The sequence below is a fragment of the Bacillus rossius genome, chromosome 3, assembly GCF_032445375.1.
Source record: "Bacillus rossius redtenbacheri isolate Brsri chromosome 3, Brsri_v3, whole genome shotgun sequence".
NCBI lineage: Eukaryota > Metazoa > Arthropoda > Insecta > Phasmatodea > Bacillidae > Bacillus > Bacillus rossius.
Window position 1 is genome coordinate 96,666 of NC_086332.1, and position 24,384 is coordinate 121,049.

Genomic DNA, 24,384 nt, shown 5'->3' on the forward strand with positions numbered 1-24,384 from the left:
GCATAAAAAAAATGTGTGTGCCAAGATGGACCACCCCGCGATACCTAGCGGTAAACTCGCTAACCACCCAGCCAACTTACCCTGTAGGCCGCCAGAGTGTAGCACTAGACTGCGCCCTTTAACCCTTGGTTTAAGCAGACGCCTTGGGCGAGTCGATTCTTTTTTATTTCAGACAGCCCCCAACAGGTAGCGCTAAAGTCGACGCAATGCTACCAGCTTCGAGACTTCAATCAGAGTTTTTTTTTATGGCCCTCACTCGGGGAACTTCGGGACCTTTCGGTCCGGACTCCCAGTCCTCCCCTCCACTTTTGATTCAAGTTTTACTTTTAATTACGAGACACGTTTCTCCACGGGACACTTCGCGCCGCGACTGCAGACGGACCGTTTGATTATCGGCGAGTCGACGAGACTGCAAAACTTCCATCCGGCCGCAACCGACTAGGTAGTCGCCTAAATGAGGGATGCTATCCCTATAATCTTTTTCAAGTAGTTTAGTCCGTCTGCGTAGTATAAAATGTAATAGTTATTTTTTATCTTTTAATTTTTTTTTGAAATTAGAAAACGACCGCGCCCAGCCGCGTATTCGCGGGATCCAGTTCCTGGCTGGCGACGCATCTGTAAATAGAAGTCAACTTCCCTGTCTGGTGAGTGACAATCCGGCCTTTTCACCCCCATTCCCGTTTGTTGGCCTTTTGCGCCGACGGTGTAGGACTGTCTGGAAGCAAGTCTAAATCGTTTTGAATTTGATTTGGGTTTCAGACAGGGTCGAAGTGCTGGAGAGACAAATTGCTCCCAGCTCGTGATCCTGCACCTCCACTGCGGGTCATGTTAGAAGAGATGTTTCCGCGACCCGACGTTATTTTTTGAAGACCCGGGTGGTAATGTGAAATCAACATCCCCCCCCCCCCCCCCCACTTTCTAGCTACGAACTACATTAATCGAATGAATAGCCTACCAGCGAACAGTGCTTTCCTCAAGAATATGTAGAATCAATGAAACTAATCATCGATGTAATAATTGGTCAAATCAAATTTTGGTGTGATACTAATAAATTTTTGTTTAAGTAATTGTTTGTTGGTAAAGTTGAGTATGTGTTGTTATACTAAATTAGGGCCGGCCCTTTCTCGAAAAACTAAAGCATATTGTTAATATCATTAATTGGGAAACTTATAAATGCCAAATCAAATGAAAACAGAATTCATTAGTTACATTTTTAAATAAAACAGGGAACCTATAGACCAAGCTACTTGTGTAGTGTTAATTTATTTATGACATACCTTCTTCCCTTAAACGATCCACCAGCTCCCCAGTTGCTTGTGTCAGGGTGTTCTAAATTGTCTTGTTCTCCACCTCGTGCCACCTCTGGTCAATAAACTTATTTTCTTATTATTCTTACCCAGCAAGTTTCCAAGGCTCTTTTTAATTAATTTAAAATAATTCAATTTTGAGGCACGAGGGGCGTTACAAAGTTAAACATACTAAATAAGGTAAGCTGTGATACTTTTTATGGTCTTTCCTTTATTTACACTTCCCCACTTTTTAAACTTTTTTACTTTGACCCCATGAAAAGTGGAAATAAGTTTTACTGTAAATAATGTGCATAGCCATGTTCCACTTTATAAAATAACCAACTAAAACTGTCAAACTTTCAAACACACTAATGATTGCCAGTCTGTAAATTTACAAAATACAATAATTAGTATGATTTTATGTTACTGCTACAGACATATAATTAATTTTTTTTTTTAATTTTTGAGAATCTGGTTGTGCTTCTTCATTATAGTCTCACTTTAATTTTAGTTACTTGATTTAAACTGTGAATTATGTGATAAGTTTTTTAAAGGTGGTATGTTAAAATTTTTTAATGATCTATGTTATTTTAATAAATATTCTCAAATTTGATTCGAAAAAATTCGAAACTCATGAATTTTTTTGAAATTCGATTCGATTCGAATTCAATTCGAACTGAAAAATCACAATTCGCAGATGTCTACTGGAAAGTCTGGCATATTTTAAAGTATTGTCTGGATTTTATATTTGTCCAACCAATGACCACTTTGTATATTTCTGCTCTGTTTTGCCACCTCTTCTGGAATCTCTTGCACCTGAAAAGAGCAAATCTCTGTTTCCAATAAGTCTACTTCTGAATCCATATCTTGGTCTTCAGTTCTTCACTCTTCACCACAATGCTGGGAAACTTTTTAACAAAGAACCTTAGACTGCAGAAAGAAGCAGTACGAATAGAGTTCATGTCTGCCACTTCTGCATGTGCCAAAATGTCACTTTGTTGTAGAAAGTAACGATAGAATACAGCTTGCATCGCCCTGATTGCTTCCATCCGTTGCCACTGAAAAAACTTCACTTTTCAAGATCTCAACATTAGTTCCATGAGTTTCCTCTTCCATTTCTGCAATTATAGCTGATGTTTTCATTCTTACTCAGCTGTATTTTTTTCCAATTTTGCCGTAAGGGAACACTTTCCTGAACAACGAGCCCACAAATTTTATAACATGGTCCAATCCAGCTGAAGTCTTACTTGATAACTAGCCTTCGATTGTTCTTATTGAAATAAGAAATAAGGCTGATGCCAATTGCGAAAATGTTGATTTGTACTACGACCAGGGATTTTGCAATTGTTTAAAATAAGTGTACACGTGTTCAATATGTTATTGGATTGATATTGTTATGTGTAAACTCGCTAATTCTGCAAGGTCATTTAACATATTAAAATAACTTGACAGTTAATTTAGCACCTTGGTAAATCCATTTCATGTATGAGTAAAATTTGACAATTCCACGGAAGTCATGTTAAGTCAATCATAATTTTTGAATTCTGTATGAGTAATCATATACCAATCTTGAGATACATATGTTTAGAAAGTAATTAGTTTTTTTGTGTGTCATGAACACTTTATTAAACAAAATAACAAAACAATTTCTAACACTAAATTGTCCCAACCAGAAATTAATATTCTTTTGAACTAGTCTGATAAAGACCATTGGACTGCAAAATGAATATTTAAATTATAGTTTAAAATATTTCTTATAATATAGAGTAAAATATTTAATTAAGATTGTAAAAAAACTATGAATATTTAATAGAATTAATGCGTATGAATACTCACTGAATGTATGTGATGTGACTGGAATGGCTCTATGTGCAGCACAGATGAGGTGTTCAGGAATGCTGGGACGTGTTTCTCCACCAAGCTGCTCTGGGCACTGTGGAAATAATTACCAACATTACAGCCAGGTGCAATTTAAATGATGCCAGCCTGAAAACATACCGTATTTACTCGCAAATAGGTCGCCATCGCAGATAGGTCGCACCCATAATTTGAGGTCTTGAATTTGGTATTTAAGATTCCCCCCATATAGGTCGCACCGGTAATTCATTACACATACGCATTGCACCACAGTAAAAAAAAATTAAATAAAAGGGCCGCAAATTGATGGAAATTTACCGTCAATGGCGCGCCGTGCGCGGAGAAAGGTCATTGTACTCTGTCAGCTGCTGTTACGGCGCGCCGGCTAGCTCTCTTTGTTCACTGAGCTGTGCATGCGCAGTATAACTCACTCAACGCTCCGCCCAGACTCGTGACCATCCATCAGCAGCCAGCCAATAGATGCGAGCTTAGCGGAAAAAAATATAAGCTCCACCTCCCGTGTACCAGTTTTGTCCAGTTCTAATACCAGTTTATTGGTATACGCACCAGTTTTCTCGCTGCCGTGAGATGTTCAAGTTTACGTTCATCTTGATGTCTTGATATCAATAATTAATTAATTACGATCCCCAGGAATAAATTGTTAGTTTAATAAATATGCGTCAACTGTACAATATTTCCGAAATTATAAAATACGTATAAAACAGTTACCAAGACTCCGCTCAATTTATCTTGTGAAGTTTGTCTCGTACCAGTATTTCGGCTAAGTTGTGACATAAATACAGTATCAGAACTTAACAATCAGCCACGTTTATACATTCGTGAGTTTACGTTTTTCCCTCGTGCATTATAGATTGTCTCCTGCTTTAATTACTCGGACTTTTACACGCCTAGGCTTAAATTATTACATGTTTAGAAATAAAAGCAACTTTTCATGTTATAAAAAACAGTGAAACCTCTTTAATACAAACCTGAAGGGACCTAAAATTTTGCAGTTTGTATTAACAAGGTTTGTATTAACAGGTGCATATGCTCACATTAATAATAATCGACAAAATCAAGTATTGATTTTTTACTCGAAAATTAGTCAAATAGAGAATTAAAGAGGCTTGAAAAATTCATTGATTTTTTTCTGCACTTTTTTAGTTGCATAAATGTCCTTTACTGCACTACAAAGTTTGTCGAAGGAAGACAAGACATCAGTGTCTACATCACTAGCAGCCAGAACATTTTCCAAGACAATTAATGCTGAAGAAGCTTCATTTCTGCTTGGAAGTTCGTGAACATCGTCATCCACATCATCACTCTCTTCTTCTTCTTCTCCATCTTCACATACAACTGGAACAACTTTGTCCAGCTCACTTTCACATTCATTCAGTGGTGCAGCTTTTGTATACACATTATCATCAACATGAACATAATCTTTGAAGTTGCCAGAAGCACCATGTTGCTGAAGTTCTTCCCAGCCTTCCACTAGGTCTGAACTTTCATCTTCGGGACTTTCATCTGTTTTGCCAAACCCACTTTTGGCAAAACAGTTTTGGATTGTTGCTGTTGATACACTGTCCCAAGCCATTGAAATGTTCCTCATTGCATCAAACACATTCCACCTTGGCTGAGAAGACTTCTGTAGCTCAAGCTGCCTAATGAGGTACTTCACTAGACGTGTCCTGTAGAACCTCTTGACTGTGGCAATGATGCCCTGGTCCAGTGGTTGTATGAAGCTGGTTGTATTTGCTGGCAGGAACATCAGTGTGACATTATTCAGCTGTATGTGCTGCACAACGATCTAACAATAGAAGAACATTTCTGTTCAGAATTGCCATCTTCCTGTCAAACTGGATTAGCCACGACTGGAACAATTTACTCGTTACCCATGCATTTTCATTTGCTTCATAATCACAGGGCAGTCGAGCAGTATCAATACCCTTGAAACATCTAGGTTTCATTGACTTTGAAATTACTAAAGGTTTCAGCTTTGTGCTACCATCCTGGTTGCAGCACAACAAAACAGTGATTCGTGCCTTGCTATGTTTGCCACCATGACAAGATTCTCCTCTGAAGGCCCATGTCTTGTTTGGAAGCAAGTTATAAAAAATTCCGGTTTCGTCCATGTTAAATATGTCGCGTGGCGCATATTTATTCAAAACTGGCTGCACAGAACCTAGCCAATCAAGTGCAGCATCTTTGTCCACAGCTGCACTCTCTCCACAAACAGCTTTATAAACCAGATTATTTCGCTCCTTGAATCGCTGCAGCCATCCATTACTGCACTTAAAGTCATCAATTTTCAGTGTCAGTGCAAAATAATCTGCCTTTTGTTGGATCATTGGCCCGGACATGGGTATGTTACCATCCCGCATCTGATGAAACCACTCCAGTAGCTTATCTTCCAGTTCCTTGTGTTGAGGACCACGCATACATTTTTTTCCCTTTGTACAACTACCACTCGTGCACGCTGCTTCTAATTTTTCTCTCTTGCTCACTATCGTCGAGAGTCGACAACGGTATGTTGAAGGCTTTCGCGATTTCCGTTTTAGACTTACCGCTATTGTCGATGCTACTTAAAATTTCCATTTTTGCTGACAAAGATAACTCGTTCCGTTTACGCTTCGCCATTTTACAGCACGCTGGTTAGTTCAACAAAAGTAAACAGATAAAAAAAAGTGTCAGAGTGACCAACCCAACATCATGCACCATGAGTCCCGTATGACAGCATGTTCACCTCGGGGGACGCGGTATTCAGTTGGAACAGCAGCAGCTAACGCGAGCAGTTCATTGGTGTAAAGGGAGCCATGTTCTTGGAACAGCCCATGCGGCGTGTGGTTACGGTTTTGTATTGTAACTCTCAGGTTATTGTGGGCTTCTACTTGTTTGTATTCTGTTTTTAAAATGCGTAAAATTCTTTAAATGGGAAATTTATCTTTCAAATAAATATTTTTCTAATCAAGGTATTAATTTCAATAAAAGCAATTTCCTTTAAATAGCCGCGTTTTCTACAGTTTGTAGCACTGCACTATTTTCTGTTGTCTATGAAAAATATGGTTGTTAACAAAACAAGACGTGGTCGTAAAATGTTTGCTGTTCGAAGTAGACCATTTACCGTACAAATTATTTGCCGTTAACAGAATTATAGTGAAGCTGCGTGCACGTGACTAAAGTGTGCGATTCTTGTTCTAAAATTTCATTCGGTTTATCCGATAATAAAACAATAGTACACTACGTGAGCGGACGTGAGGTTACTTCGTAATACATAATAACGAATATTTCATATTAACCGTATTGATTGACATTAAATATGCTATCCCAGTCTGAAGGGGAATTAAAAGTGTTTGAATAAACGCGAACTTTGAAATAACCAGTATTTTATTAACGAGGTTTCACTGTATGAATATTTTGCGATTTAAAATGTTCATTGCCGACTATAAACGTTACGTTTTTCACTATGTTTTTAGGCCTACTAGCTAATCTTATCTACTCTTAAAGTACCCACGGTATTTTCTGGTTGTTTATGGTTGTTACGTGACGTAAATAGCGGGATGGTTTCGATTTGAGACGTAATTCGCGTGAAAGTATTGTATTACTATTGGACTAAATGGGAACTAAACGGGACCTGAAGAATATAGTGCAAATAACGGGAAAACGTAAATAACGATAACGTAAATAAGGGGTTTCGCTGTATGTGTACATTGCCGATACCTATATAAACTTCTTTTTTGCATTTTAAAGTAAAATATTGTAAAAAATATTTCTCAAAAATTTTTAAAAATTTTTCTTCACATATAGGTCGCACTTCATTTTTTCCCCTTCAAATCTGGTAAAATTTCCGCGACCTATATGCGAGCAAATACGGTAGTTACTAGACAGATTAGTTGATTATCCATGTTCCCAACACTATTTTCTAGGGATAAGGGAAGCTTCAGGTCATCGAAGTCAAATGAAAGACTAATTTTGTTTGACTTAGAACTAAAACAAAAAACCCTGTGGAGATACCAAAAAAAAATTTTAAGAGTAAAATATATAAAAGACCATTTAACATGGTTGTTCGGCAACATAACTTACATCCCCACTATCAGCTAAATGCCTTATTCAGAGATGAGAATCAGTCTAGTCATCCTTAATAATATTTTAATGTGAAAATATGTTTGTTAGTTTGTCCTTCTTACATGCAACAACGGAGCAACGAAAGTACATGATATTTTGCATATACATGGGTCAGAGAATTCCAAAGGCTACTTTTTATCCTGAAAAATGCATGGTCCCTGTGAGATAAAACTGGAGCGTAATTCTATAATTACTTCTCCATGCTAAAATGGCTGAATGGATTTTGCTATGCATTGTTGAAGCTTTATTTTTATCCATAGTGACAAGCTTTTGCATCTAAGATACCTTCTGCATCTCCATGGCAACTCCCACTGCATCGGTTGCTTTAAAAGTTGGGTTGGATTTGTATTAGTTAATATCTACCCAAGTAACTTTAACTTTATATCTGCACTTCCTTATCACTTTGTTTAACTTAATTGCTTCATACCTAATATGCATGTTTTCAAGATACACATATATCTATGGTGTATTTGTTTACGGTTATTTTCAACAGCAATGGAGCAATGGATCGACATGATTTTTTTTGCATAGAGATAGTTTAAAATTGCATAGACAGTTCAAATTTGGTTAAAATATTGCGGGGGTATTAAGAGATAAAATTTCTCATTTTTCAATTATGTATATGGCCCACAGACTTGATGTTTAACAGTGATGTTCCTTATAATATATAGCCATTAACTGAGAGAGGTTTTCTGAAAATCAGCTCCCAAGTGTAGTTCAGACCAGGCAACACCAGGTACTTCAGTTAGTTTAAAATAAATTATAACTGTCAGCACAACGATAATGGACTTAACACATGGATGTAACACAGTGCACAACAGTGTGTGAGTTGACATATTTCTTACCTTGCTCAATTTACATTTTTGGGAAGTAAAGGTTTCATGATATCTACGTTTGGTATAATGTTTTGTAACTATATTCATTATCTCTATTATTTTAATTTAGTAAATTCTTATGTTTGGAATTGTGTAATGGTGAAGAGAGTAATCTTAGGAGCCATTTTATTCCACCTAGTGTTTAATGTTGGTACAATTTAATTTTGGTTTTTAAATTACATATTATTAAGTTTTAGAACAACCATGTATCAAACCATGTCTTCAGTTGTTTTTCTTATATTTTCCAAGGTTTTATTAGTTTCAGTCTGTACTATTTATCACAGCTACCTTGTTCTTTGGTTGTTACGACAGCTAAGTTAGACAATTTTAAATTTCAGAATTAGTGAGTGTATGGAATTATGCTATTAACAAAGCAAGATGTTTCTTTGTGTGAGCAGATTTTGTAATCCTTGGAGGCCGCACTAGAAACATGAAGATTCGTGTTGACCGTATCAATAGTTATAACTCTTCAGGAAGTTCAAGGATTCGGAATAACTGATTTTTATACATCAGATTTAGGGAGTTACGAATTTCTTGAATATTTTTATGACTAATAGTACAAAACTGAAAATGTGTATGTCCAAGAAATTTTATTAATTCATTTGTCTAATCTTTTAATACAGAAATACGCATTATCATGGAAAATATTACTAACCATACCATATTTACCCAAAAATACTGCGACTCTAAATATAATGATATCCCAAACTTTTTGATTACTATGTACCGATACATGGCCCACACATATATATATGGTCAGTAGGGCATATTTAAGGACATATAAACGGTGTTTGAGGGGGCCTAAACAACAATGGTCCGCGGTGTTGGTAAATATTCGGACGGTGCTGGGAGGCAGCTTTTGAAGTGATAGTGTGACAGCGCATGCGCGCCAGTGCCAGACCGCCCTCTTTCCCGCCGCCCGCCGCCAGATTATCAATGTTGATATTTATTTAAAGTATTTAAATTACAGTGGAACTTATATTCAATTTACGTTTCTATGCATTTTGGACGTTATGAACTACGGAACTCCCGTTAAGAAATTGAGTTGAGTATTAGCTGCAATCGGTAACCGCCTGAACTTAAAAACGAGCCAATAGGAGAGGCCGCTGGTGACGCTCTGCGGACGTATAAAAGAGCCGCCCGGCATTTTCTCGGAGAGTCAGTCCGCTGTGCAGAGTCCGAGCTCGTGTCGCTTCGCGTGGGAAGATTTCGCTGCCCGCGATTCCGGGCTGCGGAATCGCGACAATTACGTTGAACTTTCGATATTATTAATACTGACAGCTGAACTGGAACTGTATTTATCGAATTCGCAAACGCGTCCGCGGTCCGGGAAATAACGATGCGCGCGCCGGAACTTTGCCTCGTGTGAGTGCTCTGGTGACCTAAAGTGTGTGGTGCATACTGGTGCATCTCAATGCACTCCTTGGGACCGCCGTCATGCAGACCGGAGACTGCTGAGCCAGCGCAGCATTCGCAAGGTAAGGCGTGGTCGCCTTGAGTCGGCGCCAGCACATTGTTTGACTGCAAACTCCCCTCATCTTACACTGTGATTTCCGCTACGAGACGTTTTATAGCAGAGACTGTGCAAGCTAATAGTAACTGTCCGCGGTGCCCCCAGAGGTCCTGGGGGTAGAAATAGCCTACCGACAGAGTTTTAGCCCGGAGCAAACCCAACCATTATCTAATGTGTAAACGGCATCTACGTGTTGTGTTGGAGACCAAAAATAGAGACTGAGTTGTGAATTGGACTGTTGTCGAGCCGGGTGCCCATCATAACGTCCTGAATTTTAAATAACATTTTGCTAGTCACATTGTGCCTGTAGAGACTCAGAGAACTTTAACAAGTGTCAGAACCTGCCAGTTTAAATGTAATTCCAATGTTATGTTGTTGATTTGCCTTCATTTTCTTAATATTATTAAAATCTTTTGGAAAATCACCCATTGTTATTGTTTATTTGTACTACAGGTCAGTTTCCATATTTATGTTTTAAATTCATGGCAAACAGGGCATGGTAGTGTTAGGAACCAAAGTATTTACTTTTGCACTCGTGTGTTGACAACTATCATTTGCCATTCATGCAGTCTAGTGTTTGTAAACAAACAAAGTGTTTGTTTACATTTGGGTCCCATCAGTATAGCATAACATGGTCGTGTCGTAGTAGCATACTGTAGAACTAGTTCACTAAAAACACTTAATGGGGTAAAAATCACAATTCAAACACACGGAAGTTAAAATTATTTAAATTAATAAATCTATACCATATTAACTAACAGATTTGCATGGCCTTTTTTGAAACAGCAAGCGAAAATTCAAAGGAAAAAAAGACAAAAATTATAAGGAAAAGAGTTTTATGAATGTAGTTCATAAGCCATTGTCAGAGAGCAAAGATGCTGTGATACATGGTGGTTGCCAGGACGATTGTACAGGTGGAAGAAGGGGGGGGGGGGATACGGTGGCTTGCCGCCACATTTGTCATGCCTGCCCACCCCAACACTTCAAGGTGACCAACTGAGTGAGTTGGTAGGGTAAGTTCCATCATACCACTCTGAGTCAGTCGGGAAAAGAGGTGGCGACACACTTACGGAGTAGTTACCTAATAGTCATTTGTTCAAGGAGCAAGAGGAGCTGCTGAGATCTACCAGCAGAGACTTGGCACGCAGTACCAACGAGTGTGAGTCGAAATGATGAGAACGACATCACCCGTCCAAAGGGTGAGTCCAGTCGCAGAGGACGTCAGCAACAAGGAGAACTTCAACTGGAAGCCCTGCCTTGAATTTAAAAGTCAATTGTTTTAAACAATGTAACTATAATATCAACAATCATGTAGTTTAGAGTGATAATTGGTGTGCTTAGTACTGAGACCCTCGTATTTTCCCAAGTCTTTATTGTGAGGAAAACACATACACAACATTCTTACATGCAAATGTTTTTGGAATGGTATAAATCTTAGAGGTGGTTAGTATATTAGAAAAGTGCTCTTGCTTTATTGATGCAAGCAACATGAATACTTCAAAGAAGAAGAGAAACAAAAACTATCACCTGAAGTCCAATGACAGCACCACAGAGAGCAGCACCACCACCAGGTCAGCCACTACGACAGGGTCGCACACGGCATTAGGGGTAGGATCTCTCTGCCACCAGGCCAGCACGCGTGACACCACGTCACATCTCTCGTGCAGGAACCGCGATGCCGACGCACCACTGCCTTCGCCCTCTACCACCTTCCTGTGCATTTGCATCCATGGTACAACCCTGTTCTAACACTGTGTGTGTGTCTATACACACACACAAACCAGTCATTTCAAGATTTAAAAAAAGTAATCAAACATGAACTTAAATTTAAATTTAAATTTTTCTTTACAAGTAACACATTAATGACTAGATTTACACAAAGTCAATTTTAGTGCTTAAAAAATAATTTAGCATACATTTTTTGGCTTCAATTATAACCACCACCAAAATATTAATTTACAATATTAGTACGGACAATATAAAATCTGTTATAGCCATACTAGTACAATATAAACAACATCAACAAGGATTGATTATTACAAATAATAGCATAAAACATAAAGAATGAACTAAAGCAGAGAATTAAAATGGCCAGTTGACACAAGTAAAATAACAAATATCAAGGTGATCCCACAAGGCAGTAAACAAACGTATTGCAACAATAAAACTTAGTAAATCAAAAAGAACTGCAGAAATACACACGGCATCAAGTAGAAAAGTTTATCCTGCAGAGCAGCAGACACACATACAGCATCAACTAGCAGGGCAAATACCATAGAGTAGTAGACACAAGTAGGGCTCAACTAGCAAGTATAATCCCACATAATAGTAGGCAGAGGTAGGGCTCAACTAGCAGGGTATCTCAAACACAGTAGTACTAGTCAGATGTAGGGCTCAACTAGCAGGGTAAATCCCACATGGTAGTAAACAGATGTAGGGCTTATCTAGCACAGTGAATCTAACAGAGTAGTAGAAACAAGTATAGCTCAACTAGCATTATGAATCCCACAGAGCAACAACTACTTGTACAGCATTAATTAACACAGTGAATCCCACAAAACAGCAGAAACACTTCACCATACTGGGAATGAACCTAGATTCCATTATGCTGCAAGTCCTGCCACGAACACAACTGGAGCTAATTGAACAAACTCATGAAGTTACCCTAAGCTGAAATAGGAGCAGAGAGAGACGGCTACAAGAAAAATACAAGAAATAATTATTCAGGGACCACAATTTTATTTATTTACTTATTTATATTTGTCACATGCTAACCAACAGTCACACGGCTTTTGCGGTGGATACAACACAACCAGATAAACAAAGTAATCACTGCAAATATGTGGACAATCCCCTGTCGGCACCAAGAACATGCAAGCACAACCTGAGGGAAAGCCGCAGCAGGTGGGCTCATCTGCAATTGGCCAATTCAGGAAGCATACCACATACTTGCATGATCACAGCAAATACAGACAAACACTAGAATACATACCAATAACAAAAATAATTGTGGTTAATGATTTAGGTGATCAAAGTGTTATTAGTAGCAGGGGGCAGGAATTATGTTATGTTGCAAAGGTTTTTATCATTGTCTTTTGTCTCCTGTTGCTGTTTTCCTATCCATCAGCAGGTAAGCTTTTCTACTAAAAGTTGCAAGGTACACATCAACACTGATTGTGTAGCACAGCATAATTCTTGCCCCTCTATTAAATTAACACTTTAACTAACAATTATGTGCTGATGTTTTCGTAAGGTTTCATAATTATTTAATAATAATATTCTTATATTATAAAGAGGCCTTTAAAATATTTTGTTTATGCTTAACTATTAATTATTCATTTTTAATTATGTTAGATTTTACATAAAGTTAAATATAATTTTTTTTTCTATTTATTTTTGTCAGTTAAAATTAAAAAAAAAAAAGACCAGGGACGCGACACACTGTCGCCAGCAAGTTAGTGCGTTGTTGGGAAAACCCATCATGTAGGCGCATGACTGCGCAGTAATAAACCAGAAGGTTCGCTGGAGGCAACAACTTTATCCGTATTTTTCCCTAAATGGTAAATGGTCATGTGTCTGGTTCTGTATTGTGATTGGCCGGTTGACCCACGGGGTTGCCTCCTTTTTTTTTTGACCTTTGTAAGGGAAGGCAACCTCATTGTACAACTTGTCACTTGATTGTCGCACGTGCGGTCGCGTTGTCGGCAGCTCACAAAAATACTATAAGATTGTGTAAAGAGATAATTTAACGAAAGACAAAGGGGACAGGCTGAAGTTTTAACTTTTTTCTCTCTCTCTCTTTTGGACCTCAAATAACTAGAAATTCGACCCTAGGTGTCAGCATTGACCCAGGGTGACCATGATCACCCTGCGGACATAATCCCAAAGTAATATACTTCACTTAAAAATTTAAGTGAAAAATACCAGGTAATATTTTTTATCAAGCGACGGAATCAGGAAACTACAAAGGAATGCAAACTCTGTTTTGAAATTCTACAGTGCTTGGAACAGGCCACACTCATGCTTAAGAGAAACGGTGCTTGTCTGCAGCCTGTGGATTGTGGATACTATTTCAAATATAAGACTACATACCATAAGCATTGGCTACTTAATCTGGTCTTGGTCTTATAAAAGTTATAGATTAATACTATGCAGGAAATAACAAAATAATAAACACTGAAAATTTAAGATGGTTGTGAGTTCTTCAAAACTTTTTTTGTAAAAGATTGTGATAGAAAAAAATCCACTTATTAAAGTACTAATATTAATTACTATATTTTTTTGGAATAGACTAATAGGAAAACGTCCCAAATCAAATACTGCTATCATAATACTCTGTAGAACATGCTTGCAATGGTTATATTTAGGGTTGTGCGAATGTTCGGTATACCGATACCGAAATCGAAATTTTGCTACTTTCATTTTCGATTTCGGTAAGAATTTCATCTGTCAAAGTTCGTTTTTAGCGAAATATTTCGAGCCAAACGAAAGTTCAATAGCTTACCGAAGTTCGTTTGTTCTAGTTGAAAAAGAAATCGTAATTTAATAAAAATGTACAGTAGAATACCCGTACAATAACGTACCTTATTATAAAGTATATTTCACTTAACGAATTTTTTTTTTAAGTCCCCGCCAAAAATCGTATCTTCGCCATGCAAAACGGTTTCAGTTTAAAGTATCATATTTTCACTATAACGTATATATAAATTCTACTAGTAGCGTGGCATTACTACACCAAAATTTACTTAAACTGGTAAATAAATTTCCAGCTAAATGATTAATGTAGTAGAACAAAGATACACAAATACCACCGCAACGTATTTTCTAACCTCTAAATTCTCAAAACAAAGTTAACAAACAGTTGCGCGCACAACCATAGATTATACCGTACGTAGTATGCGACGTGAGCAACACAACACCATTCGATACATCGAAAGACGGAGGTTTGAGAGAAGTATTAATTATTTAGACAAAAGTGTTACGCTACGCTAAAAATACTGTTTGATGTCTGTGCTGGGATTGTTTATTGTTATTGTTGAGTTTATTTTCAGGTTACGTTATTTAGACACCGCATTATATTTGTGCTACAATATGAATGATCCTGGAGATAAAAAGAAACGAAAGCAATTCACGCTTAAGGAAAAAGTGGATATACTCAGAGAACTAGACAAGGGGAAAAAAGCAAGTCGCAGTTGCGAATACATATGGCATTGCGGCTCTCCTGTAGCTATTTTTTTTATATATTTTTTTCTCTTTGTAAAGATATGTATGCATGTTTCAGTACTAAGTACAAAAACTTGAGGTACCTGTAAGTACTTAGCACTGGGATTCTACTGTAATGTCTTTATATGATTTGCTTGTTATTACTAATAATGTAATAACATATGCAAATCATATAATGACATTAATTATAAAAAAGATTTCCATTAAGATTAATTTACGTGGTGATGAAAAAAACTCACGTTAATGAAAATACGGTAAAATCATAATTTGAACAAACATGGCAGATAAAGTAAACAAAATTCAACCGTGATTACAGTAGGCCTAGGTATCCAAACAAAATCATGCAATATTTGAAAAATTACCTGATTCATTTGCTTTCAAACAGTAGTGTAGGTACTATATTCGTAAAACATACATTCCAGAACTGTTAGTACACTATTTAGTATTTACCGTATACACATAAACAAAGAACGTACCTACTTTTATTCGCGCACAGCCAAACAAAAACATTGTCGTCTGCTTTATTTAAAATATACATACTCTGACTGGCATATAAAATCCTCATAATATACAGCCAATTAGACAAAAAGGTCAACAAGTCACTTGGCAGCAACCATTTGTTATGTTTTGTTTTGACCATGTCCCTTGCCTGGTTTACAGCTTCCTGAGCTAGCCATGTGTGACAGTGGTGCAAGATGACGGCCGTTCCGCAGTAGTCACGTGTTTTTTCATCAGTACCATGCACGTGATAAATATATTATCATAGACTGCGACATTACGACTGTAAAGGAAATAGTCTGTGCGCTGAAAGATCTGGATTGATTCTTGAAATTTACGAGTGACATGGGGCTGTGTTGTGTGGTCTAGGGCGGATGTTGACTATATTAAATAGTAATATTTATATATACATCAAAAGGTACAAAAATGATTTATGTAATAGAATTTATTACTGAAGAGCAAATTTTGGGGCACTTTTTTTCTTTGTTAATTAAAAAATTTCGCTTAGCTTTCGTTAAGAATATATTTATCTCATAGAAAAATTCATTTTCGTTTCACTTTCGTGAAACTTGATAAATTTTCTTTCACTTTCATTTCGTGTGGATAAAGTCACTTTCGCACATCCCTAGTTATATTAAAATATTACTCTTAAATCAAACCAATCACACACATTTTACAAGCCTAAATCACAAAAAACAGAAAAACAAAACAAAACAATAGTTACTCTTAAAAAAATTCTCAATTCACAGATATTTCATTGCACTTTGGATATGTTAAAGTAAATATTAATAGCATAAGCAATTAGAAGAACACACTTAACACTACTTGCCACTATCGCAGACACACACAGACCTGAGCGAGCGAGCTATGACCCCGCAAAGGGCAGCTTGCTGAGGGTCCAAGAGCCTCCGCAGCATTCCTGGCAAGATGTGCGACAAGAAGGGCTCGTGGCCAGCCACTGCACTCAGGCCGTCCAGGCACCTCATCGTCAACACATCTACAACACCCGCTGACAGTGTCCTCACAGCTGCACACTATGGCTAATACGGCTGGTTAGTTAGCTGTATTAACAATACTATCAAACGGTATGGATGATTGGCTAGGTTAAGCAGGGTGTCCACACAAATCTGAAGAAAAATTTCCCTGTCTTTTCCATGACAAAAACTACATTTTTTTCTCATGATTTTTTAAAAAATAATTTACTTGTATTGCAATTTTCTTAAAGAGATAAGTACAACCTACCTACACCATCCATAGTTCAAACAGAACCTTGCATACAATACTTTAAATTGTATGACTTTGCACTTAAATATCATATTGGAAAAAAATGTGTTCAGAGTCTGGGTGATAGCATACCGGAACATGACATTCCCCCCTCAAATAACTATCACTGAGGAATTTTCATGACTTTTCCAGGTTTTAAAGTGAATCACCTTCCCTGACTTTCCCTGAAAAACTTACACTTCTCTGATTTTCCAGAATGTGGAAACCCTGTTTGGTTACCTAGGAACATTCTAAATTGGTAGTTCATAATGATTTTAAGTATTTGTAGCTAACCAAACCTAACCAATTGTTCACACTATTTTAAGTATTTTAAACAACTAAACTAACCAACTATTGCACTGGGGGTCATTTCTGATTAAGGAATGTGTCAGACTAAGTTCTGGGCGCCACCACATATTTTTTTTTGGGCATGTGGACCCGGCTACTCCTACCTCAGCGCCGTGACGTCGTCCGTGTGTAGCGAGACTCATACCCCCAATTTACGATAAAACACTACGTCCACTATAAGTGGTGGACACTCTATGTATATTTTAAGTGGTAAAATAATTAGACTCTTGAAAGCGGCCCACACGCATCTGTCTGCTCATTGTCGTTACACGTGGTCGCTCTCACAAAAGAAACAACTATTCCCATTTCATGAATTTGTTCATGACACACATCCGTTCTCTCTCCACATCATATTACACAGCTAAGAAGCCGGTGGCAAGAATCAGTTTAAGAGTTGGTCCAGAGAACCACATGGTTGGATAGAATTAAAGTTCGTAGAGCATGATAAAAATTTAGTTGATGAATAAAATAGTAATTACGAAAAACAGTCTACTATTCGAGGTAAGACATGAATTTATGTGAAAGCGATTCATATAATTTAAGAGAACAGATGGACTTGGACAAGTAGAAGACAACGGGCAAGCGAAGCTCCCACCTCGGGTAGCAGCGGCGACTGACTGACCACCTCTCAGTGCGTCCTTGAGGCAGGTCACCTGCCCATTTCCAGCCGATGACAGTTACAAACATTTGGAACAGCGTGCCACCAGAAAAAGGAATGAATGACTACACACAAACCTTACTTACATTTAGCCCAATGGCTGCAAACAATAATATAATATTGATTAATTAAACTATTTAAAATGAACTAAAATATTAATCAAGGCGGCTTCGGGACTGTTCAGCAATGTCCGGGTCTCGAATATGTATTTTATCACATTACAATTAAAAAGTACCTGTCTTGAAGTGGTCACATCGTCCGCTAAAACATAAAACACTAGGAAACAAATAAAATAAGTTACATCTCAAATCATTTATTTAATTTACGGGACTGAGATGACTGCGCCCTCCCGCGGTAGATTGTGGCACACTATTCAAACTCTCGTACACATGCACAGCGGGCAGTTTGCAACAGAGGGTGATGGTACGAGGAGAAGGGGTCTGCAGCGGCGAGGTACATCGGGCTCAAGGGAGGGCATAGCCCTGGACGACATTAAACATACAGAAATTTTTTTCCATCTACGACGTATCGCTTGATGTTTTCAGAAATGGAGTTTGAAAGTGGGTTTACGGATGAAAAACTTAACAATTATAAACTTTTTAGTAGACAGTAATTCCAGCCAGTGAAAACGGGTAAGGATGCAGTCAAGTTGTATAGAGTATAACCTGAATTTTAGGTCTTTCTAGGTATTGTATGTATTTTAAGTGCATTTTGGTTACGAACCATTGCTAATTGATAATTTGTTCAATGTAGCATTTTTAACATTGATAAAATTGGTTATTTACCAGCTTGAAATATTATAATTTTATGCTAAAAACACAATCTACTGGGCTGTAATTGGAGTTAATAATTGTTCTTAAGAAAAATATAAAATACTATAACCATGCCGGTTAATTTTTAAGTCAACATATGATTCACAAATGACCCATCTAATCATGGTACAAGTTAAACCATTACACTAGTATACATAAGGTCATATCTTATGTACACAATTAATTTTTAAATCTTAATTCTGAATTTGCAATTGCAATTCAAAATTAAAACTTTAGAATTCAGTCGTATTTTTCACCTTATTTCTTGATTCCACAAAAATTTACTTTTAAATAAAAAATAAACTAACACTAAATTCGTAGTTTTCACAACTTTGTCATTTGGCCATTTTTCAGGGTACCTAAATATAGTATTTTTAAAATTTAAATTGTGGACTAATTGGTTTCAATTTAATTCTCAAGAGCTTCAATTCTGTTATTTAAATCAATTAAAAAATATTTGAAACATTAGTTTTGAGGCTTTGCAGATACCAACTAACATGCCAGGCATAAATGATATAATGTGGTACAGTGGTGGTGCATACCATCGTCCAGTTGTGTCTCCAGCACTTGCAACCAGCCCAGCACCTCAGTGGGGTACGCACCTGCGTAGCTCTGCAGGCACGCCACTGCCTCACTCCTGGAACAGCAGTGACAGTGCGGTGGTGTATCAGCCACCACTCTTATTCTTACTTCACAGCACTCGCTTCAGAACTGTTCCAGAGATTCTTCAAGCTGTCGACAACTGCACTGCAACTATCAACACAACTGGCGCTGCTAAAGGAATGCCACATCACTCGCAATGGGTTGCACACAATGCTGGTGACTATATTGAAGGACAGTAAAACTTGGTAGAATGTATCTCTTTTGTATCAGTTGTAAAAAAAATAGTTGCGATTATTAAAGATCCCACCCTAATATTTTGCTTTGGTTATTCGCAATATTTCCCAGTGTCCCTTAGAACCACACCCATGATCGGAGCCCTGTTTGACACGTTGACTCATTGGCCTCGTCTTTGATGTATTTCTTGTATTGTAATGTTTTGTCGCACATGACCCATGTGGTGTAATGTCAATGTATGCCCTAACAGTATTACTGACATATTTTGATTTGACGGCCCAGCCTGTAACCCTATGTATTGTATTGATTGTATATATTTTTTTCATGTTCCTATTTATTCATGTTATTACTCTATGTAACCAAATATTTAATAAGCAATACACTTATAGTAATTTTTTGAAATATGTATTCACTTTAGGTATTTAAAAACTCTCCATTTACAAAACTTAAATTTGGCTGCTAAGCCATTTAAATATTTAGTGCAACTTCATATTTACCAAGTGCTTTACTATACCCAAGACACATCAGATACACACCTTGCATATGTGTTGTACTCATTATTGATTCTGATCAGTATCAAATTATTGACTCAATTATTGTATTATTTTTGGGGATTGAATTCTATATGCGCATTATATAATAAAATATTGTTACTTGAAATGGTCATATTTTTGAAACACCAACAACACATCTACCCTGCTAAAAGTACCGTGTTTTCTCGCATAATCGTCACACATTTTATTCTAAAACCAAGTTTGAAAAGTAGGGGTGCAACGATTTTGCGGAAATTTTTTTTTGTTAGGTAAAGTTATTTATGAAAACAAAACCCATTTATGTAAAGTACGTTTATTTAAAAAGTTGTAACGTTGCATGACCCCTGCCCTCCTAGCTAAATATTTTTCTTTTAAACTATTTTTATGAATGTAAACATTTCTTAAAAAGTCTCTCTAATGATATTTTACCGTTTTTATATACCGTGTTTTATCGCAGAATCGCCGCACGCGGGTAATCGTCGCAACCATATTTTAGGCTGTCAAAATTTGGATAAAAAAACTTCTCGCGTAAACGTCGCATGATGTTTTTGGTCCCGCTAGTAGATGCCGAATGCTTCGTGTAGGTATCTTTTCCGTATAAAACGCTGTATTATAAAGTAGAAATCTAATATTTATTCGGTCATTACCACTTACTTAATAAATTAACGGAAAAATATGACATTGTTTGGCGTGTAAATTTTCTTATAAAGATGTTTTTAAAAGTTATTTCCTTTATCTGATTGTCTGCATTGCCGCGGCGTACTGCTTATAAAAATGTAGCCAGCGCATCATTCATGTTTGGTTATGTTGCTTCCCGTATAGAGCGCGCACACGTAGTCGAATATCGATATTTATTATTATTTATTTATTAAAATTTGTGACATGCACACCAACAGCCGATTGGATGCAACGCGCGCTCTCTGTCAGGTACTGAGTTAACTACATTTGATAGCCCACATTCTTTCGTGGCAAGTGTGTACTACGACACGTTAGTTCACGTCAGATTCTAGTGGCTTGCGTTCGTGTTAGAGTTTTTAATGTTGAAGAAAGGTTTTTGTTTAAGGAATTATTAATATAGATTGTTTGGCGTGCTCTTGTATACTCCGCCTTTTTTTAAATAAACGTACTTTCCATGAACGGGTTTTGTTTTTATGAATAACTTTACCTAACAAAAATTTTTTTCCGCACAATGGTCGCACCCCTACTTTTCAAACTTGATTTTAGAATAAAATCTGTGACGATTATGTGAGAAAACACCGTATTTAAGGGTTGATATTTGCACTTGCTATGTGTTTTAAGACTGTACCTTGTATTAAACAGACATTTTCAATCATTACTATTTTTTTATGTAATTATTCACAAATAAGCAGCTGTACTGGATTTTTGCCTGTTTTGCCCCACTTTTTCAGGTTTTTCTAAATAAGTTTAATTTTGTCAAGTAATATGTATAATGATTGCTGTTCATAATTTTCATTAACGTGTTGCATAATAGTTATAGAACACGGGACTGTGTCTGAGGTGATGTGTAGAAAGAAAGAGTCATAAGAGGCCTGTAAATGCTAGTGAGAAAGAAACAGTGATTCCCCAGTAAGAGAGAAACAAAAGCTGGGATTCCCCACTGGTCGTGGGAAATAAGTGATAACTACTGTCTCACGATGTGGGAGAGAGAGAGAGAATGTGAAGTTCCCGGCTCTGTGTATGAAAATGGTTTTCAGTGTATATGTTCTGTATTCCTATTGGCTTGTGATGTGTAGTGTCAATGAAGCGGGTGTGTGATTGGTCGGTGAGGTCATGTGACTTCTCCTCCCTGTGTGATGAAGAAGGTGGCATGACTTCACCAGTCGTCTGTCGATTGCTGCGAGGCGAGGGCACGTTTGGCGGCTCGCGGCGGTGGCGTTTTCGCCAAGTGCGGCCGTGGTTGAGGCCGCACAGATTTAGTGTAATTACAGTAAGATTTTACTGAAGGACTTAAGCTACGTTTGTTTTCCGTTAATTTTCATCACCCGAGCTGCAAGCATTTTTTGACAGGCGGATATATGTGTTGAATGAGTGAGCAACATATTGAAAGTGATTGGATTCGGTTGTTTCGTCTTTCAGACAATAAAATTCTCAAATGAAAATTAAATAAGTAAGTGGTAATGTCTGAATAAATATTAGGTAGCTTTCTACTTTAAAATACATTGTTTTATACGGAAAAGATACCTACATCGGTACACCCCGGCGATGCAGACAATCAGATAAAGGAAATAACTTTAAAAACGTTTTTTATAAAAATTTACACGTCAGACAACTTTGTATTTCCGTTAATTAAATTAGTAAGTGGTAATGTCCGAATAAATATAATATTTCTACTTTAAAATAGTACATTGTTTTATACAGAAAAAATACCTACACAAAGCGCTAGCCATCTAATAGCGGGACCAAAAACATAATGCGACGTTTACGCGATAAGTTTTTTTATCCCAATTTTGACGGCTTAAAATATAGGTGCGACGATTATGCGATAAAAGAGGGTATCCCTACAATTAGGAATATATAGTAACTGTTTGTTAAATTATACCTCCATCGCAGGCTGAAGCCTCCTCTGATGAGAATATTGTCTCGGTAAGCTTCAAATTTAAGTCATAAGATTTGAGTTTTATCAAGTTTGGAAACAGTTTGAAGCTTATTAGTAGTAATTGTATTTTTAAATATTTATTTATTTTTGTAGATTTTGAAGTCATGTTACTAAAATGTAAATTTGGGAATGTGGGTTTGATTGATATGTAAAATTAGGTAGGAAATAGACTTTATTTAATGAGTTTATATTTACGCAGCAAGTAGTTCCGCTTATCGCCGCTGGAGGCATGGTAAAGACTGAGTGTGATGTCACAACACGTCATTTGTGAACTGTATTATGTGAGAAAGTGTGAGCCCTCCGAGGCCTACTGACTGATTTTGGTTGCGTGAAATAAGTTATGAAGTTGTGACCACAGCTAATTTTTCAGCACCGGGAAGCCATACTCTACTCAGTTCCTTATCCCGTGCTTCACATTATCCCCGCCTGCCCACATGTACAGTCTCAAGTGCTCTGTGCAGGCACTATACTTTCAGACACGCCACCGTGTCTTCCGCCGGTGTGATTTGGCACATTTCGTAAGACACTGGCGTTACGTTTGGATGCACCTCCGTGCCTTCCTCACTGCTGACAGTGCCCTATGCCAGGTTTCTTCACTTCCACCTATGCTCTTTTTTGTTCTTCCTCTCACTTCAGTAGCCCCCCCTTCCCAAAGTGCCTTTTGGACTGGACCCTCACCTGCCTTTCCGCAGCACCTCGACACCTGGTGGCCAATCTAAGTACCAAGTTTACACCACCACCCCATCCCTTTTCCCGTAAGATACCATGAATAGTCCTCGCTGAGCCAAACTACTGGTACTCTCTCCCTGTCGGCCAAAGATGATACTATTTGGCCCAACGTCCATGCTTGCTTTCGCATCCTGTACGCCATCTCGTGACCACTTTGCCAACTAATGTCAGGCCCCTGTGCCTGCATGTCGCACTGAACGAAACATCTACCAAACTTCTTACAAACCTCTTCTCCGCTCTAGGACCTCTTTAATCATGCGAGCAACCAACCCCTCCAGGCCGTCTCTCTGTAACCTCACGGAAAGCCTAATGTATGGTTGTTTGTTTTTGTTGGTTGGAAGTCTCTCTGAAGAGAACAAGGGATGTAGTCCCAATAAAGAAGGGGGTTAATTTCCCTGTTATTTTCTTTCTTATCAACATGGAGTACTTTAGTATAATTTTCTTCACCGGTGTATCTGCTATTCTGTACTTTCTCGACCCTCCTGGGAAGTAACTGCAGGATTTCACCCAAAGTGGTAAGTGGAGCTCTAAATTCTAATTTGTTTTAAACAGTTTTGCCAATCCTGTGCATTCTTTAATTTTCTGGTTTTTCACCACTGCTCAGTATGGTTTTTGACAGTGGGAACCCCAAGTGGGAGCTGGCAGGTTCTGTTTGCATCAACTTTCTTCCCTTCTAAGCTGCCTGCCTCTATTCTCCTGAGATGCGCACCTTCTCTAGGTGCCACTGTTCTCAGTGTACATCTTTGATGATCCGCTGAGAAATCCCATGCAGAGGCCTGTGCGCAGTAACTAAATCAAAAGAAATGTGATCCTGTTTAATCTTTAAAAAAATTTTTTAACATGAAACTCTGACTCTCTTAACTACAAAATCTCTAGTTTAAGCATTCTAAGAATGAAGTTTTTAGTCATTTTAAAATTAAAAACTTTGAGATATGATAATCCATAAGACCCAAAATTTAATATCTTTCTTTGTGGGATTTTGAAAAAAATATACTTAGCAACACTATTGTTATTTCTCTAATTAAATTCAAAAATGTTTAAAAACTTAAGTTATTAAAAGGTTAACGCACAAATCATGAGATACCTGTTTGTTATTTATCTTTTATTAATTTCTCCTACCCGTTTAGCAATCAACAAGTTGTTGAACTGAATAAGAGTTGGTATTTCTAAATATGTATTACCTTGTTTTACTACTTGCACCTCTGAGATG

The 24,384-nt window shown here is 37.4% G+C and overlaps 1 protein-coding gene across 2 annotated transcripts in view; it reads right to left on the reverse strand.

The window, feature by feature from the left end:
* LOC134530043 (MMS19 nucleotide excision repair protein homolog) overlaps positions 1–24,384 on the reverse strand; it is a 125,996-nt gene that overhangs the window by 56,455 nt on the left and 45,157 nt on the right. For both annotated transcript variants that reach the window (XM_063364579.1, XM_063364580.1), the window contains exons 10-13: positions 19,001–19,095; positions 16,230–16,374; positions 11,184–11,369; positions 3,126–3,222 (exon numbers count right to left, since the gene is read on the reverse strand). In XM_063364579.1, coding sequence (XP_063220649.1) covers positions 3,126–3,222; positions 11,184–11,369; positions 16,230–16,374; positions 19,001–19,095 — 523 coding nt within the window. The remainder of the gene's footprint in view (positions 1–3,125; positions 3,223–11,183; positions 11,370–16,229; positions 16,375–19,000; positions 19,096–24,384) is intronic.